Genomic DNA, 20,716 nt, shown 5'->3' on the forward strand with positions numbered 1-20,716 from the left:
GAAATACCTTCTTCAATAATACTTTATCTGCTATTTTTATCAAATAAAATACCTCAAGAATGTGTTAAGGTCAATTTATATATTGAATATACAAAAATATGTCTTTTTTCTTTCTCTCCTTATATCCAAATGGAAGTCCTTAGATATATTTAATGTTCCCATGAGCTATGTCATTAACAACTATAGCAAAATATGTTGGCGAAAATTATCTTTGAAGGTTTTCCATCAGTGGTTTAATTAACATACAGTGAACAGAAAGCAGACAATCTGTTCAACCAGACTATTCAGAGATCCCTCCTATTGCTTTTGTTTTCACTACAGCTGGGAAGGGAACAATTATATCACATATATCCCTTCATCTTTCTTCTGAATGATTTGCTTTGGTGGTGATCTAAAGGATAATTTGAAATATTTATATGAGTTAGAAAGCCCACGAAGTGCATGGGAGTAATTTACAATGTAGATAACAAGGCTGTGGTTTGGCCAGTTTTTCTCAGTCTTTATTTCTGGAAACATCCATTTTGACTTGTTTTATCTTCTCTAAAAATCATTCTGAAATGGGTTAAAAATCTAAGCCAATTTCATACTTTAGTCTTGATGAACCATGGACTACTGAATTATGAGGAAATAGGAATGTTCCCTCCATGCATGATTGGGTAGTCTTGCTTATTCATAACCTAACCAGAGAAAAAGAATTAGGTATAAAATAGCAACCCAAAGAAAATTCACAGAGGCTAGGCACTAAAGCTCACAAATTTTCACATTGGAAAACCCTCAGTTCCTTCCTTAGCTTTTGTTTACTCTTTACAGTCAGAGCCAGCAAGTGATTGAGTAATCAGTTTACAAAGTTTCCTGTAGTAAATTCTAGAAGGAGCAAGCATGTGCATCATGGAGGCAAACTCATCAATGGCTGTAATAGCAATTAATACAACAGTAGAGCAAGCAAAAAAAAAAAAAAAAATCATAAAACACTGCTAAAAAGTGAAAAACAAACACCAAAACCCACAGCTGTCTGGCGACTTACCCTTGTAAATGCTAGAGGAAGCATTTATGCTTGTTTTATACGGGAGGCCTACCTGTCTGTTAAATTCACCTTCCCCAATAATCTAGCTAAAAATGAGTTGGAATGTTCATCACAAAAACAAGAGTTTGACACACTAATCAGACTTCCCAAATTTCAACTTAAGTGGTGTTAAAAGAGAAACTGAGGCATATTCAACATTTTCAGAGTTTACCTGACTGAAAATCAATGTCAGTGGGACAGCACAAATCAGAAGTGGTTAGGAGCACTCCAAGGACCCCAACGAGGGGAGAGATTTTATGGAGAAAAGGCAGAAGAAAACAAGGCAATTATTTGATTGGCTGTAGCTTAAGTGTTTGCCTGATTCCGAAAAGTCTAGTTTGTGACTGGGTGTCCTTAGGTTTTGATTTCTTAACCTTGAGGCAGCTGCAGACTCAGGTTTGGGTTTGCTTACGTAGGCTGCTAAGGTATTAAAGCCACCTCAATCTGATGGCCTCCTTGTTTAATTAATTTAGCAGTGGGGAATGTGGACTTTATCCTCCCTAACTTTTGAAGCTCCTTCTTAGGGTAAGAAGGCAGAGAAGGGAGAAAACGAGGAAGGGCAGTCAAAGATGAGAACTAGACTTCCTCTGCAGACAGCTCCTCCAGTGTTAGTTACTTCGTCTACTCTGTGCTCTGTGCCAGGACCACAGGGGCTAGTGTTATGTTACTGGCCTAGCAGGCGTCATGAAAAGTACTATGTTTTGTCCTGTGTTATAAAAATCTAAAAGGATAGTGGTAAAATTAATATCAGGCAATTAATATCCAATGATAACATCTATTTTAAAGAAACCAACGGTTGCGTTGAAATTCTGTTTTGAAGATTTTAATCAAGACTACTTCTTTGGAGATTTCGGTTTGTTTGTTTTTTTTTCTGATTTACATTATAAAGAACTGAGAAACCTCTGGCTGGAGACTTTCCCTTTCTGTGATTTTTTTAAAAAAATATTTTTATATCTAGGACTGTTTAATCCATTGACTTCATGATATTTGCTACCTTTCTTATCTGCACTGACATTCTAGTAAGGATCCCATAGATTTTCAGTTGTTCCTACATGATTGTTTGTTTTCAGATAGCCACCACCCCTAGTGCAAGGTGAATGCACAGCTCTAAAGTTTAATCTGAGTGTCGTACTGTGAGGCCTTACCTGGTTGTTATAAAACTTTATTGTGTATTTTTGTTGTCAGCCGCCTCATATATTTTTGGTAATGAGGCAGGATATGTAAATAAAGCAAATAAAATTGCTTTATGTAGCTTTGCCTAGAATCATAAGTCTTAGAGCCTGGCACACACTCAGGAAAAGCTGTCTGCTTTTTCAGGTAAGATATTTTCATTTCCATTTGAAATATAGGGTAACTAAAGCACAGAGAGTTTTGTAAATTATGCAATATCCCCTATTCAGCAAACCTAACAGAAAGAATTCTACCCCAGGTCTCCTGAATCCTTGTACGGTATTTCTTCCGTACTTAATTGTGCCTGGTCCTATCATTTTTGCTCCGAAGAGACCGTCTACAATTTATTCATTCAGTCAGTCAGTCAACAAACATTTATCGAGCATTATTCAAGGTCCAGTGGGGACAACACCTTAAAAAAGAAAAATTTGAGGACCTTCCCTGGTGGTGCAGTGGTTAAGAATCTGCCTGCCAATACAAGGGACACGGGTTCGAGCCCTGGTCTGGGAAGATCCCGCATGCTGCAGAGCAACTAAGCCCGTGCGCGACAACTACTGTGCCTGCACCCCAGAGCCACGACTAATGAGCTCGCGTGCCACAACTACTGAAGCCCGCATGCCTAGAGCCCGTGTTCTGCAACAAGAGAAGCCATCTCAATGAGAAGCCCGCGCACCGCAGTGAAGACCCAATGCAGCCAAAAATAAATAAATGTATAACAAAGAAACAAACAAAAACGGAACATTTTCTGTAAAATACTCATTAGACATACATATTGAACATTTACTGTGTGGAAGGTGGGAGGGGACCGTGATCAGCCCTCTATGTACCTGAGTTTTTTCCTAGCCTTACAACTAGCTATTGTGTGAATTGAGCACAGTGCTACATTTGCTGGCTCTAGGGTTCCTTTCTGTGGAATTTTTGGCCATTTCCATCTCCATGACTCTTTTAAGCTCTAGTATTCTACAAGCCCATGGAAAAGTCGAGATTGCCAACACTGTGGTAGTGCATCCCTCTAGACTGTAGCCAATAAGGCTTTAGGCAGTGGCAGGTCATTTAAATTCACAGTGAAATCAAAGAATAGCCCCTCTAGAAGAAAGATTAACATCTCTCTGAGTTCAAGGGGGAGATATTTGAGACCATTTGCGTGTGATTGGTAGTGGTAGCCTTAACTTGGTTATTAGAGTTCTAAGTAACTGATTTAACGGTATTCTAAGCTTCATTAAATACATTTTTGTTTCTTGGAAGGTTCTTGTATTGATGGGAACCTCACAGCTGTAATTAAATCACTGCTCTCTTAGCCCTTTTTGAACCCATATCCTGCCAGTTAGAAAGCTTGTCAGTTCCTATTTTTTGGTAATAGTTGCCTAGAGGAGAACTGTTCTTGGTCAGACACTGAATTTCCCATACTTGTGGAACATCTTCCCCTGCTGACCCACTGAAATGAAAGACTAGGAGTAATGGTGAAATCTAATTTTCCCTCCTGTAGTAGCAGAATAAGCTGGGTCAGCAAGGCCAGCCCCTGCAGATGGCTTTAAAATACCTCCGTGATTTGATCCCCTTGCCTTCTCATCCATTTCTCTAAGTGCCTATATCACTGTCATCCTTTACCACCCTGACAAGATTCCAAGGTGAGAAGAGCTCAAATGAACAAGAGCGTGCGTGATGCCTCCCGAGGACGTGGCTTATTAAATGAGTTTGGCAGTGAACCAAGTCTGACTCGTGAGCTACAGGGAAGGTTAGCACGTTTGCCCGAAGGTCATTCCATGTATTATTTAACCCATTCAAATGCTCTGTTTTCTCTCTGCTGCCCAGCATAACTCCCATGAAATAATATAAACTCACAAGTTATTAATGTCTGATTTGTATTTTCAAACGTGCTGGGAAACACTTAGTTTCATTCCTTTGTTTGGATGGTAGTTTGTTTTCTCAGAGCAACTAGAGGATGTTTATGAAGGGCGTGTGTGGAGGGCGGGCAAGGAAGGGAATAAAAGTGCATTACTTTAGGGCTGCACGTCTGTTTTAGGGACTCTGCTGGATCTGCACAATAACCGTTGTCACAACTTATCATGGTGTGTCCTAAAACTGCATTCTACTCAGAGATATTCATACCGACTCAAAAATATTACAGTTGAACAGATTTCACTGTTATGAGTTAGTTTCCTCTTCTTATGACTAGCAGAATAGTTTTCTTCTCTATCCGAAAGCATGCAAATGATGCATGACGGGTGGTAAATCGTTATTATTATTTTTTGTTTTTCAAACAGATTGGCACTATCGGGTTGCTCAGGCCTTCCCACAAACAGAAGAGGAGGTGGAGGTGGAATCCCACGCATTCAGCCACCGGTGGAAAAGGCACTTGGATTCTCTCAAGGCGGTAGACTCAAACCGAGCCAGCCTGGGCCAAGACTCCCCAGAGCCCAGAGGCTTCACGGACCTGCTCCTGGACGACGGACAGGACAACACCACCCAGATTGAGGTAGGTCAATAATCGGGGTAATTGAAATGGATTAACAAGTATATTTCTTACGAGGCACCCGACTTCCACATATATATATATATATATATATATATCAATATTTATAAGCTGTCCCTTGGGTTCAATCCGGAACTTTTGGACTTTTTTTGTAGAGAATCAATGTAATTCATTAATAAACAATTAATGTGTTAATATTCAGGAATTCGCTAAGTGATTCCAATTATGTTCGATAAATAAAGAAATAATAGCTTAGCCATTTAATCCCCCCGCAAATTCACTTACTCAGGAAACAGGCAAACATGGACTTGCTGTGAGGAGGCACAGAGGGAAACACAGTACACCTCCTGCCTGCGAGATGACTGTGTACCAGGGTCAGAAGGTCTGAACGCCATAACCGGCTCATCCCTATGCCATGTGATGTGCACCAAAGTATATGCAGGCCAGTGTGGCACAGAGGAGGGGGTGAGGCTTGTGATTAGGGGATGGGCTGTTGAGCGGGAATTTAGGCTCGGGCTCGGCAGGTTGCGAGGAGCTCACCAGGTTGGTAATTTGTCGATGGTGCAAGGGAGGATTTCCGGCAAAACGAGTTACATCTGCAAAGGCTGAGTCTTAGAATGGCACGGCATGGCGAGGAGTCTTGCCTGGGGACCGACTGTCCCAGTTTACCTGGGACTGAGGGGTTTCTTGGGATGTAGAACTTTCAGTGCTAAAAATGGGGCGGTTCCGGGCAAACTGATGGTTGGTCACTCCCTTACTGTCCATAATTCTTTGTGATAATTGGAGCCGCATATTGGAAAGAGAAGCACGGTTGGGGGTGGGTTTGGTGAGTAGGAAAGGCTGCTGAAGGCACATTCCAGCAGATTTGGGGGTTGCCCAGAGGCCTCAAGGGTGGTATTGCGTTGCTTCAGTTTCCATAGCCCTTAGCATTGCAAATCCTAAAATATGATCTTGTTAGTATACTAGATATAACAGATACAAACAGGTGAATCTTATGGAACTAAGCAAAAACCATTCAAATGAGAAGAGAAGCTATTTACTCAGTTTGTTGTAGCAAGGGAGTGAGCTTCTATCACTTGCCTGTGGCAGAGACGCAAAGGCAGGCAGGGGAGTGGGAAAGTTTTTCACTTAAAAAAAAAAGAGAAGGCTCCAGGTGTGCTCTGATTCGAGCTTGTTGGCGTGGAGAAGCTGGAGGTAGGCTAGTCAGAAGCCGAGCATCTCATGTGATTGGGGAACATATACGGCTTTCTGTGGTTGGCCCAGAGTTGGGTACAGGGACAAAGAATAGAGAAACCATCAGTTATTAATCAAGTCCTGCCCCTTCTGGGCCGATTGCTGCCACGATTGGGTTTTGGCTCCCTGGACTGGTTGCCCTAGAGGTTGGGGTCAGAGTTCTGTTGTCATCCATGGTCTGGACATTGTCTGTTTGTATATTCTCTCAATCTGAAGGTTTAGTTCCTACTATCTCCCAGGTAACAGGTTTCTATTTTAAAGAGCGAGGCAGCATTCTTTTTACTGCCCTGAAATACTCATTATTTAGGAAAAGAACTCAACTTCGTGAAACAGATATGACACAGTTCTGCAGGTGGCATCAAGGCATCATTTTGTTCCCTCATGGTGAGAGGATCTTCAGAACTGAAGCACAGGCCATTGGGATTCTGTTTATGGGAGAGCCCGAAGATTTTCAAAACCCCTCTCCATCTCCTTAGCTAGTGTGTGACTCTGGTGGTCCCTGGCTGCCCCATCAGGCCCTTAACAGACAACAGAGGATGTGCCGGGAGCAGAAGTCATGTAATATCTGTAAGAGGCTTTTCTGACTCCTGCAGAGTACCTGCTATTTTGGCAACAATGTCGTGGTAACAACTCAGGGTAGGCAATACAAGTCCTCCCTGGGCTGCTCTTTAGCCAGGGTGCAGCATAAAGAAAGGAGAGCTGAACAGAAGCAGAGATGCTTGTTTCCTCTCTGCCCAGAACTAGTAACCTATTGAGATTAAAGGGAGAGAACACAGACTCCTAGAATTCTGTGATCTCCATGCAGGATGCTGAATTTTTCTAATCGTTTGTAAAATAGAAAATCCTTTTGTTCAGAGATATATTAACACTCCTCAAAATATCAATACAATTCTAGCTGTTGGTATAGCCATGATTTTGTTATTCGGCCAGTTTTTCTCTTTCTCTGCCTTAATAGAGGGAGACCATGTAATGTCAGAGATTTTGAACCAGTAAAAAGGAGGAAGGATGCTGCAGGGAGCTATTCACTGAGCGCTCACGTGGTGCTAAGACCTGCCAGGTGTTGTATGGTCATCATCTTGTCTAGCCCCTACATCAGCCTGCTGAGATCGGCAACCCCAGTTTCACTGGCTAATCTCAGTGATTAACCTGAGGGTACTTTCCGATTTAGGTTGAGTATTTTTCCTAAGGTCTCTCAATAATGAGTAAAGGGCTGGCATTCAAACCCAGGACTGCCCAGCTCTCAGGATTTAGCCTAACTACTTGGCTTTGCTTCCTCTAATATAAGGAAAAATAAATGGCTGTTTGACTATGTAATGATTTTGGATAGCTGTAGCACCTGAATATCGACAGAACTTCAGGGTTTCAGTCTGGCTGAAAGGGGCCTCGTCTTGAAGCTAGATTTCATAACAAGGGGACTGCTTTAATTTTGAGTTTATTTTTATGGGGTGCTGGGGATTGATGGAGATTATTGGGGAATCTAAAGTCCCATAAGTCACCAGTGCCTCAGCACCACCACTAGTTCTGGAAGCAAACGCCTACATCTGAAACGTCTCTGTAAAGTTTATTTATCCTTGCCCTTGAAATAGTATTTTTGAAAACTGTTGCATCTCTTTTGGGGAAAATACTTTTGCCCGATTGAGTTAAATGGAAATAAGACAGAAAGGAAGCAAATGGTTATAGAGCGATTGCTCTGTGCTGGGCATCGTGACGAGATCTTTCTTATGTTTTAGGAATAGCATTTTGATTTATGTCGCTTAATCTAAGCAATGAGCATGAACGACTGTGTATGCTTTTGCCTTTTAGAAGCTTCCAGAGTCGATGTCAGGAATCAGAATTATTTGGCCCGAGAGCCCTGATTGTAGCAGTGGCTGTTAAAATAATTTGTATCCCAGTGAGACTTAAACCATCCAGAATGGCATTCCTGTGCATGTTGTCCCCAACTTCTACCGTTGTCTAGACTTTGTGTCCCACCTTCACTGAACAAAGACAAAAACAAAAGACAATAGCATATTTACTATTTTGGCACACATTCACTCTGAAATCAACAAAAGCTGTTATTCTCTTAACCTGGTGACAGTATTTTTTCTGGCTCTGCACAAGACCAGATAATGGAGGGATTGTAAAACTCACTATTGCAGCTAAAGAATCTTCCAGTTGAAGTCTCATTGCTGTTGTCATTGTTTTCTTTTTTTCATATTCTTTTCCCGAAGATATAAAGATGTTTTGAAATAGTTTGTTATTTCCTGATGAATATTGCAACATTTGGCAAGTGCCACTGTTGAGCTGCATTTTATTTTACATGAGACCTTTATTCTTGTACCTCCTCCGTTCACGTGAATGTATAACCACTGGGCAAGTCAAAAGAAGAGTACTTCCTTCCCCCTGATTTGTAGGTAGTAAAAGCAGTCACCAGCATGCTTTTTGTAATTGCTTTGCGAATATAAGGGCTTCAGGGACTTTCAGATTAGACTGAATTCCATTCATGATTTGGCCATGCTTGAGCAGCCTTCAGTGAATTCCATGACCCCAGGGACACATGCATGGACGAGCGGCGCGTGAATCTCCACCTCGCTGCTGGCTGCCTTTCCGTTTTCTGGGGTGGAGCTCTTGCAGCATCAAGGGCGCCTTAATGGGACGGAGAGGGACTGAGCAGTGTTTGGTGAGAATTATAGGTCTTCGTATAGCTCGGTTTCCTCGGCTTATTCCTGTGTAATGCTGTTGGTAACTTACAGTTCTTCACTTTACAGAAATCAGTCCGTTGTAACACATGGAACCAAATGTGCGGGTTTTTTCCACTTTTTCACATGCAGTATTTGGAACTTCATATTCTCTCTCTTGGGACAATGAAGATGTTTCTGAAAAGGATTGTCAAGTGTGATTTTTTTGGCTTCGATTCAAAAGTACCTGGAGAACTTGAAGAAGGGAAGATTAAAAATAGGGTTCATGGATCATATAAGTGTAGCTCCATGATCCAAACAGACTCAGACATTGTGAGCTAGACCAGCACCTCTCCGGTGCTGCAGATGTGGCTAAACTACAGGTCACACTTTGCATTGCAAGGAGTTAGAGCACAGAGCAGATTTAGCTATTAGTTTTGAGGATATCGATTTCTGAAAAATCTTAGATTAAATTGCAGTGCCTACCAACAACATATCTTATGGATTCCTCATTCTTGTACCAAATCAAAATTGCAGGCATATCTAGCAATTGTATCACTTATGATCGCATTAAAGTTCATATCTGAGGAAAGTACAGTGGAGAATGGTTAGCAAATATGTGCAATAGAAGTAGCGAAAAGCTACAGGTCCACTGTGTTTCCACTAAATGCATATGTAAAAACTCTTTTTTTGATCGTCTGCTGCAGCACTGCCAGTTGTATCTGTATCATATTGTCACAAATTCGATAGTATATTTCTTTACAAAGCTATCAATTGCCAATTGCTGCACACAGGTTATTGTGTGTGTTCTGACATTTTATTGCAGTTCATAACTAGGTATTCTCTTTGACAGGAAAGAAGTCACTGGCAGATCCTTAATCTAAAAGAGAATGCTGTTACTTTGAGATATTTTGCAAAGCAAAGGCAAATTTCATAATGTCCCACGTGGGCATAATCTCCATGGTATGTTTTCAGTACAGAGAACACATCAGAATATTCTTAGATAATGAAATCCTACTACTCATGTGTCTCAAGACTAGATATGCTTCCTCAGCTTCAGAGATCTGACAATAACAGTGCTGAATATAAATATAGGGTAGTAATAAGAGACATCATCCCATTTCACAGAAATAGTGAAAATTTGCAGAATACTGCTGTGCTGATTCTTTCTTCAGGTCACTGTTTTGCTCAGTGAACCCATGGAAGACAGCACTTACAGATGAGAAGAATGTGATAATGCAGATTTGTGACATTTTTCAAAAGAAAGAAAAGTACCACCTGATGCTGAACAGTTCTTTTACTATATTTATTATGAATGTGAAAAGCTGGTGTACATGTTTTTAATGAAGCATTTCCATCTTAGGGGAATGTTACACTTTCAGAGGCATCCGTCTGTGGTTGCAGAGTCAGAAAGCTGTGCAAAGGGGAGACCCAGATAACGCTGAGGAAACACACTTATTTGACTCGAATGCATTGAAATTTCCTAAATGCCTGCAAGTGTCAGATTGCCTTCCACAAAAGATGAGAAGGAAAGTATTGTGAGAGCATGTGATTAAAAAGGAGCAGAAATACTGCATAAGTTAATCGGCACCCAGAGGAAGACCCTTATTCTGTAGAGAGCCAGGATTAATGAAGAGAGACAAGGTGTCATCCGAACCACGTCATGGAGAGAGAGTTAGAAGGTAGCCGGGTATCCAGGTATTTCTTAGCCAGAGAGTTTTGCACTGGGAAGCGGGGCAAGATTTTTAAACTCCCTTATGCTATGTGTCTTAGCCCGTTCAGGCTGCTATAACAAAAATACCATAGACTGGGTGGCTTAAACAACAAATTTATTTCTCACAGCTCTGTAGGCGCTGCGAGTCAAAATCAAAGAGCTGGCAGATTTGGTGTCTGATGAGACCCCACTTTCTGGTTCATAGGGGGCTGTCTTTCTGCTGTGTCCTCCCATGGCTAAAGGAGCTAGAAAGCTCTCTAGGGATCTCTTTGGTAAGGCCACTAATCCCACTGATGAAGGCTCTACCCTCATAACCTAATCCCTTTCTAAAGGTCCCACCTCCTAGTACCATCACATTGGTGGGTTAGGTATCAACATGTGAATTTTGGCAAGACACAAATGTTCAGTTCCTAATGCTATGCTAAGGTGTTTGGGATTTATCAAGCAGGAACTTGGAAGCTACTGAATATTTTAAATGGAGAAAGGCAAGATTGTATCGGTGTCCCCCCCAAAATGAGTGAGGAGTGGATCCGAAAGCCCAAATCTAAGGGGTGGAAAGATGAAATAAATTTAGATGAGAATTATTGCGAGCTAAAATGAGACAGTAGTTAGAGGAATGCTATTGATGAGCATATGAATTTCAGGAATACTTAGATTTCTAGTCAATAACTTACGTTAACCACGATGACTGAAGTTTTAGCCAAACTTCTGGTGCTTGTTTGATTCTGAGGGTCAGTTGCAGATCCTGGTCATTTCCTTCCTGGCAGTGTGGCCTGCTACAGCCTTGACAAGCACCCGTCTCGTGTAAGTTGGGAACTGGCCTCATCTCTTCAGCTCTGTGTTGCCAAAGGTTGTATGTGAACTGACAACAAAATCTGTTGCAACTTCTTTTGTTTGGGAAATTGGAAGAACACATAGTTTCAAACTTATGATTTAATCCCATTCATTTGCTTTTAGAATGTCGATGATGACTTTTAGTTTTCAAAGAAGAAAATCCACTGAAAATAGTAAATCAGGCAGAAATTATCTGCAATTATCGCTCACCCTCTAAAAAGATAATGAGGATTAAAATAGAGTATCATATATCTTGCTCAATTATAGAGTATTCTTAGCTTGACATGTCAGCTCTTTATTGGAACAAAGGTGAAAAAAGATCCATAACTGTACTTCAGAGAGTTCCATAAAGAATAACTGAATTATCTCTGTGATGCTTCACTGTTAGTTAATTGAATTTACTTACAGTGAGAGCATGGAAATAGTCTTCGGAATGATACATACAGGTTGTAAAATTATCAAGTGTGTTAGTCATATAATTTAGTTTTAGAACAAGAATTTTATTTTAGAATAATATTCTTGCATTCTCCATATACGAAGAGAAATATCATATGAAATATCATATAATGTAATATTCTTGCATTCTCCATATACAAAGAGAGGTCCTCCCCTCACCAGGACCCTGAGGTTAATTATAAGAATCTGGCATTGAGTTTTTCCTACCTCAATTTCCTAGCCATTCATGAGGACTGCGTCATGTCCTCTGCCTTTCTTTGCATCAATTAGGGCAGTGGTAAGGAACTTCTAATGTAAGGAACGCCAGGTTAACCAGTAGAATTTCTACTTTGTCATCTCGCAGTCTTATTTTTCTTCTCTCCCCAGGCTAACTTCCAACAGGACATTTCAAATACACTTTCATGAAAATTATTATTTTCAGTATCAAAATTATAGTACCGTTTAGTGTGATAGGTCTAGATCTTTATCCAGTTGGTTTTTAAACATCCTGCTGAAGAACCAGGCTAATTGTTTGCTAGTCCAGAATGCGTCCAGTCTTTGCACGTTGAGGAAAGGGCTCAGGGTGAAGGATGGGCTGGAACTCAGGAGCAAAAAAGCCAGCAGGTGCTCGAGTCCTCTGTTCTCCTGGCAGCTCACGGAGGTGTCCCCCAGTGGACAGTGGTCCGGGCAGGGCTGTGTCCTGTTTGCTTCTCCTCTTTGGTGGACAAGTCTGAGAGGAGCATTGCACAGGGGAAATACATACCCAAGGGCAAGCACCAAGCAGCCAAGGCTGATCTGGCAGCAGTTTAGGAAGTGCCCGCACTTGGGTTGGGGGTGCCAGGTTCCATGGAATGTTGAGTTCAGTCTCAGTCTTCTCCTTGCTAGGTGCATAGCTTATCTTCTCAGCTATCTAGCGTCTGGGCAACAGAGAGATAGTTTTGGGGGTCATTCACTGGACAGTTCCGTTCTATATTAATGGATTATGCCTTAAGGACTAGCCTTTGTTGTGATATTTTCAGAATCAGAAACAGAATAATAAAGTGATTGTAGCTTAAAGACTAAGTAAGTCTGAGTTGGTACAGTCATACCAATAATATGACTTTTATGACTACATCTGGAGAAGTATTGGGGCCACTCCTTATTCCCGTGAAGATTTGTTGCATAATGAATCTGCCAGCCTCTGTGACGTGAACTTACTTAATTTTAGAAATACTGACACCAACTGAGTACAGTTAATCACACCAAGTCTTTGCCATTTATTTTATCTAAACAAATTAATGTGCACTTAGTACCAGTGTTTTGGAAAAATAAAGGCTAGGACTCTGATAAACAATGATTATCTGTAATTTTGTGTGGCACCCAGAAGTTTCTATGGACCTTTGTCAAAGATGTCTCACGTGTCTTTGCCAAATACTGTGACTTCTATGGAAACGTGATTAGGTCTACACATAGGTGGGCCATTACGTATATAGGAGGTGTTTAAAAATTCCTGATGATTTAAACTTACAGTGTGAAAAAAGTATATTTTTGTTCTTAAGCAATGATGTATAATATATTTTGCTAAGTGTTCAGGGGACTTTTATCTCATCTTATATTTCTGAGGCAGTTTTACGGTAGACAAGGTCTCTTTATGACAAAGCATGCATATGCATATTCATATTCTTTGCTTTTGCATTTGTGATAAATTTGCTAATGTGCCGCCCTGTACTCTACTAAGGAAGGTATCAAACAGCCAAAGGTCCTTTTTGAGAAGGGGTGGCTAACATTCAGAATGAACAGAGACTGCCTTAATTTTCTTTTTGTGTGTCCCTGAAAGAAAACCTTTCTGTTCATGTCCCAGCAATGCATAGATGTCTGAATCTGTCTAGAAACAAGAGAAGAATTGAACTTTGCAGCCCTTGGGAACAGTCGTTTCGAGCTATTTTCTGTATGGTATTTCAAGCCTGAGCTATTAAATTGAAATAATAGTGTGGAATCCATGGCACTGAATTGAATGAATGGATTAAATACTGCTGAAACTATTTCTCTTGTACAAGTAACTTCTAGGTCTTTTTGTAAACTTCCTATATTTACTCAACCTTTAGCTTAAAAAGCAAAGCTATGGAAAACCCTAGCATTCACCTTTTAGACAAGATCTCTGTCAATCATCTCTCTGTCTGTAGTATTTTGCATTCACAGTGCTGATGCCACCTTGTCACCAAAGGAGTTTGAAAGGAAAACTGGCGAAGCAAATTTCTTACTGTTTAAGTTAAACATTTCATTTAGTCACAGCACCTTTTATTAAAGAAGTCTGTTAGGTAAATACTTCCAAAACTAAAAATATTTCGTCTTGTGATAGGATTTTCCAGTTAAATATAACACTGCCTAAACTTTTTAAGGTTTCATGAATTCTGTTCTGGAAATTTTTATAATTTTCAAAGATGAATGTCATGATTTATGATTGTCAGATTTTTTTCTCTAAGGACAGTTTAGGTTATACTATTGTCCAATTTTCTTAGGTTATAGTGCTTTGCACAGTGTTCATATTTGAATTCAAATCTTCACTTGTTCTGTCGTATAAAACTAATATAGAGCAGAAGGTGATTTAAAATTTCATTTTCGAAAATGTTTACAGGGGACACTAAGAAACCTTTCCAAGAAACTCAAGACAGTTAATTTGTTCGTTGTAAACGGTGTTGTAGAATGATCTGTAATCTTAAAAATCAAGTATAAACAATCAGTTTTCTTTCTTAAATACCAACTGAACAAAGAATGACTTGTCATCTTTCTCTGTCCATTGAGGAATCAGATATCTCTTTATTATTTTTACAAGTGAATGGGATAAATCTTTACCAGAACAGAAGGACGTCATATTCCAATGGGAAGGGTGCAATTCAAAGAGTAAGAAAACAACTTTATGAATAAATACAGAAATGTGCCAGGCCAAAATAATAAGTATTCATTAGAAATTTTTCTCACATTACTAATTGGACCCAGCGATAAAAAAAATTATCTTCTAAAGGTAAACAAAAATTTTAGACAAATCTTTGCATTGGTACTGCCCCTTAAAAACTCTGTGGAAAGTAATATTTTCCACCACAAACCTAAGGAAATAAAATAATCAGTACATTCAAAAGCCCCCCTTCTTTGCTCCTGCCAACAGCCCATCCAACGTGGCTCTATTTAGGCAGAAGACTTTAGAAAGAAAGCAGCTGCAGTTCAATTACTTACTGGTCCACAAAGAACTTAAATAGAAATCAAAATCACTTTTGCCATGACGGTTAGAACGTTATTTTGCCTCATCGAATAGGTTTGCTATGGTCTGAGCATATTTCAAATGTATATGACATGCTTTATTCAGGCAGTTTAGTCACTGAACAATCATAACTGCCACTTTAAGGATTTTTTTTAAAAATTTTGCTTTGTAAAGGTGTATTTCTTACTTTGTTATTAAAAGGAGAACGGTTGACATTTTCTGCATTTAAATCATTTGCATAAAAGGACAAAAGAAAAAAAAACCTCTACGTTTTTATCTCCTTAAGAAAAATGTTTAAACATCTTCAAAGGGAATTTTTTTTTTTCCAGCTGGTGATCACTTGTGAATGCAGATTAGAGTAAGGGGTAAATGACTGCGAGACTGTTCCTCCTGATTGGCTATTGACTTTTTAAGTGTTGGTAATAAAGAATCTGGTAAGAGAAAATGATTTCCAACTTTGAAACAGTCCCTGAAACAAAGCAAGGAGCGCGTTGACAGAACAGAAGCAGAATCTGGGACAAACATTAATTTTCTCACTTTGTCCCTTTTTTTTCTAGCAGTGCTTTTTCCACCAGTGATCTCCCATCTCCCCAGTAGCCTCCATACCAATGTATCATTGTCTTCCTTTGGGCTGCAGTTGCAAAATTAAAAACCAAAGAACTTGGCATTGTAGGTGGTGGTTTTAAAAATCTTTATGTGTAGGCAAGGTTGCTATAAACTGTAGATATTTTTCAAAGCTTGTAAATAGAAATTTTAGTGATTTGTAAATGTATGTTTGTGTGTGTATGTTTTGTGTGTGTGTGCGTGTGTGTGCACATACATGTGTGTACATTATTCCTAATCACTGTAAATAAAAATTACCTCAGTGGGGGAAAATAAACGGTGGCTGGATAGCCCTTTCTACCTTACACTTGGACACTTATTTCTCTGAGCAAAAACCAGTATTGGTTTTTTTTTTTCATGGAGGCAATAAAAATTAAACAGCTACCTGGAGGACTGGCCAAGACTCCCTTTTGCTTCAGTGAATGCCTTAAGCTTTAAATATGTTCTTTAGATTACTGTTGTGGAAGGTGAGGATGAGACACGATGAAGGAAATCAAAGCATATGGGCTTTTTGAAATAATGAGGATCAAGGGAATTGCCTGGTGGTCGATTGGTTAGGATTTCTTGCTTCCAGTGCAGGGACCACGGGTTCGATCCCTGGTCGGGGAACTAAGATCCTGCAAGCTGCTCGGCACTGCCAAAAGAAAGAAAAGAGGATCAGACATTGTGAAAACTGGAAAGGAGATGCGACCGTGGACCTAAGATTATGGGGCGGCTCAGATGAGATTCCGCAGTTCTCTCTTCCTTAACTGTGCCCTTTTCAGCATATGCACACAAAACCCTTGTTCACTTGGCTCTGTTTCAATCTCGGTGGCCCCTCTTCTCCCTTACGGGCAAATTTGCCCTTTCTCTCAACCAAGTATTTCTCTTGACTAGAAGCTCATGTTACCACTAACAACTTGTGTAGTCTGAAATCATTATCCTGTGTCGCCGTTCCTACAAGGCCACGTGAGAAATATATGGTAGATTCTCTTCTAGAATAAGTGAAAGGGCCTCTCTATTTAAAGCAGGGTTTGGCAAGTGAAACTCCATGGATATCGCTCCAAACCATATTGCCAAGAAATGACCAGACTATTTCAAAAGACCCAATCTAGGGAAATCTAACTCAGATTACAGCCTCCATGAGGGATGAAACAATGCTGGATCCTTTGTTGATGTTCATAAAGCATTCATTGGTTTGAAGTAAAATTTTTTGGATGCAGGGAGAATAGTGTTTAACTGAGGGTTAGACATAAAACCCAGGAAGCATAGGGAGACTTGACTTCCTTTTTGACCAAGAAAATCAAGATTCACTTGTGGCTAGGACTGTAAGTAAAACAGCATGTGACAAGGACTAGAACTAGATTACCAACAAAAGCCTGATGTTTCTGTTAGCTGTTTCCACATTCAAATGAGTAGTGACGTGAGGTATGTGATTATAGCTTGCCCACTGGGATTCTTTGTACGGCGGTAAATTTGTCTTCACACTCAAATGACCTGAATACCGTTTTCTTCTGCTAACAGAAGAGATGAAGGATGAGGGAAAGTAAGGTGGTTACCGAGAAAGTGTCCCATGGTCGTGGTGGAGAAACCCTTTTCCCCGGGTGCAGGAACTGTGATGCCTCTTCAGTGCCTATCTGGACACCGGGCTTGTTTCCACTGGAGTCCCCTATCTACTTGTGCTGATTGAAGCCCATGCTCCGGCGCAAATCTGCTCCCCTACCCCCTCTACGCTGTATTTTTGAAGAGTTATACTTGAAGCTGTCACATACAAAATAGTCGAAAGAGGCGGCAGCAGCGCTGGCGTCAGCAGCGTGACGCTCTGTAGCGTCCTGGAGCAGAGCAGTGAAGCCACCGCACTTTGCAAAGGCAAGGGTGCACCTGCACGAAAAGTATCCCCTTGGCTTTAGCAAGCTGCTGCCGCTGCTTCTCTTACTTCAGTCCCTTTGCTTCTGCTGGGGCTGTTTTCATCCACTTCGCTGCCTCTCTTTCTGCTTCCCCTCTCAGGCAACCGTAAATTGAAATGCTGCAAAAGCACACATGCCTGGACACAGAGGCAAAGAGACAGAGACAGAGAACAAAAAAGCACCTTACTGAGTTCTGTCCCTTCCAGTGCTGATAGAAAACCTGAAACCACTGCTGTGAATCTTCAGCCACCTGCCTTGGCTGCTAATTGGGCTTTCTCAGGTGACAGCAGGCGTTATAGTGCTTCTAGATGAGCAGGGGCCGTTGGGCGTCTAGGTAGAAAAGAGGGGAAGGGGTAAGGCTCATCAAAACACTGCACCCTTCCGGGGCTGTGCACCCACTTACTCCTTAATGAATCATCCATGGCTCCAGGCTTCCTTTAATACAGTAATCCATGTGTTAACCTCCTGGGATTATTATTAGGGAATCAGGAGAGACCTATTTCCAAGTTCCCCTGTGATGTGATCAAGCTGGAATTTCTCTCCCCGTTTTCTTATTTTATTTATTTATTTATTTTGCGGTACGCGGGCCTCTCACTGTTGTGGCCCCTCCCGTTGTGGAGCGCAGGCCCAGCGGCCGTGGCTCACGGGCCCAGCCGCTCCGCGGCACGTGGGATCTTCCCGGACCGGGGCACGAACCCGCGTCCCCTGCATCGTCAGGCGGACCCTCAACCACTGGGCCACCAGGGAAGCCCTCTCCCCATTTTCTTGATGTATTCTATATCTGCCTATTTCTAACATGAAGCAATTGAATTCTGTTTTTAAAAATGGCTGCGTTAACCCCTGTTTGGGATTGATTACTCCCTTTCACTTTACATAGGCTTTCTGCAAACCGAATTCCATCAAGTACCTTAGGTTTCCCCTTTCTAAATTACTAGCGCAGTCCAAATTTGTTGTCTTGACATTTTACTACAGTTGCCTTGATGGGGTTCTGAGTGATCTGGAACTCTTCAGTCCCATATTTAAAGACAATCATTGGATTTACATTTGGTTGGCAAATTTGAGCCCTTGGGGTCATGGTGGCAATAGTCCAAAAAAGTTCAAAAAAAAAGGATACCATCACATACAGCATGATTTACTGCAAGGGAATTGCTTCCTAGATACAGGGGAGTGACGGAGCATGGGGACGATGGCAGCTTCTCCCCAGCTGCAGCAGAGCGGGGCCATGTGGGAATGTGGGCACAGGATGCCACATCTTCTAGTTTCTCAAGAGATATCCAAACAAAAGTTGTTTGCTCATTCTTTTTTTTTTTTTTTTTCCCTTAATCACACGTGGATCAACACAGTGATGGTAAAATAAAACGTCCCTAGGTTCATCTATCTGATGGCCACCAGATGCTATTGCAACTATATACAAAACAAACAACTAATTACATTCTTAATTAATATAAACCTACTAGGTCATCTTCCAAAGGGCCATCTGATTTCCAAGTTCTGACAGGCACCTCACTGTTGCCTTCATGTCTACCCCAGAGGAAGCATACTATGTGTTGAGTTGAATTCAATCAAATATAATCTGATTCTTCAAGATATATTCCAGAGCTCTTCTGTCCGACTTTTCTTCTGTACTTATTTTATGTAAGTACAGTCCTGGTGGACTACTTCCTATTGCGTCCCTTTTAAACATGATATTGAAAACAAGAAGTGAAAGATGGGGTATTTTTGTTGTTTTTTGGTTTTTTTGCGTTACGCGGGCCTCTCACTGCCGTGGCCTCTCCCGTTGCGGAGCACAGGCTCCGGACGTGCAGGCTCAGCGGCCATGGCTCACGGGCCCAGCCGCTCCGCGGCATGTGGGATCTTCCCGGACCGGGGCACGAACCCGTGTCCCCCGCATCGGCAGGCGGATTCTCAACCGCTGCACCACCAGGGAAGCCCGAAAGATGGTTTTAAAGGTCTCACTCACCTTCACTGGTTATTTTGAAGAAAGTTTCTAAGATTATTTTCTGTTCTTCTGAAATATTACAAGTGTACGAAATTGGAGTCATGGGAAATAACACTGTTTGGTTATGATTGATTCAATATTCCAAGTTTTCAGAAGTATTTAGACATAATGAGAAAAACTTTTATGTATTCAATTAATTACACATAAATATTGTAATTTAAACACTGACATTTCTTCAAGCAATCATCTTCTTTTGTTTTTCCTGGAAGACTAGAACATTTTAGACTTACCAGTGAGATGAATTTAGAAAGTCGAAGTGATTTGAAACATTGGCAATACATTCAACTTTTAATAAGACAGAAGCGTGCTCTGGTCTATATCTATAACTGGCTTGCTAAAAAAATTAAATAAATAACAAATGGATTAAACTGTAGGACTGTATGATCATTCAGTAGTATTGCATATGTATAAAATAACCACAGCATTTCTAATTTGCAGATAGATTTGGAGGAAAAAGAGAAAGAAAATCGAATAACTGGGGGAGGGAGGACTTTCAGTGTGAGACTTCGCATTTCTTTTCAATTTTGTAGCAGTTGCAACAGGTCTAAGTGGTATCTTACACAAAACACTTTAGAGGTGTGATGAAGTAGCTGGGTTCAGCTTAGATTATTGGCAGAGCCAGGATACGGACTCGCATCCCCTGTTTCTGGCCCTGTTGCCCGCCACCCCTTCCCCATGCACCACCATGCTGCAGCTCTTTCTCTTGATCCCTGGTGCTATGAACTGAATTGTACCCCCTCCCCCAAGTTGTATGTTGGAGCCCTAATCCCCAGTCTCACTGTATTTGAAGATAGGGCTTTTAGGAGGTAATTAAGGTTAAATGAATTCATAAGGGTGGGGTCCTAATCTGATAAAATTGGTGGTCTTTTGAGAAGAGCAAGAGGGACAGAGCTCTTTCTCCATGTGTACACATGGAGGAAAGGCAAGGCGGTGTGAGAACACAGTGAGAAAGCAGCTGTTTGCAAATCAGGAAGAGGGTTCTAACCAGTATCTGCCCAGACTGGCACCCTACTCTCAGATTTCCAGGCTCCAGAACTCTGAGAAATAAATTTCTGTTGTTTAAGCCATTCAGTCTATGGTATTTCATCATTGCAACCGGTGTGGACTAAGATACCTGGGAGGTTTGGAGAGACAATTTACTACGTGACATTTTCTAAAAAGGGTCCTTATGAAGTTTCCAACACTTGAACACCTAACCTTCCAATCCGAATTTAGCTACTCTTTTCTTGATGAGAATCCTGTTCTTCCTCAATCATGTGACTGGCTGCATGGATCCCCGCAATAGAAGTCTCATATTGTATATTCTTTCCACCCATTTCCTCATGGCATATTTTCTAGTGAACCCATGATAGTTTATCTCTTTAGGAAAAGTAGCCACTTCAGTTTACCAGAGTGTACACTTTCTCTGTCTTTA

General features: G+C 41.0%; 1 protein-coding gene across 4 annotated transcripts in view; it reads left to right on the forward strand.

Moving 5' to 3' along the window:
- PLXDC2 (plexin domain containing 2) overlaps positions 1–20,716 on the forward strand; it is a 434,034-nt gene that overhangs the window by 170,379 nt on the left and 242,939 nt on the right. For all 4 annotated transcript variants that reach the window (XM_067030372.1, XM_067030371.1, XM_067030373.1 and 1 more), the window contains one exon: positions 4,498–4,709. In XM_067030372.1, the coding sequence (XP_066886473.1) occupies positions 4,498–4,709 (212 nt within the window). The remainder of the gene's footprint in view (positions 1–4,497; positions 4,710–20,716) is intronic.

This window comes from Kogia breviceps, chromosome 3 (genome assembly GCF_026419965.1).
Source record: "Kogia breviceps isolate mKogBre1 chromosome 3, mKogBre1 haplotype 1, whole genome shotgun sequence".
Classification (NCBI taxonomy): Eukaryota; Metazoa; Chordata; class Mammalia; order Artiodactyla; family Physeteridae; genus Kogia; species Kogia breviceps.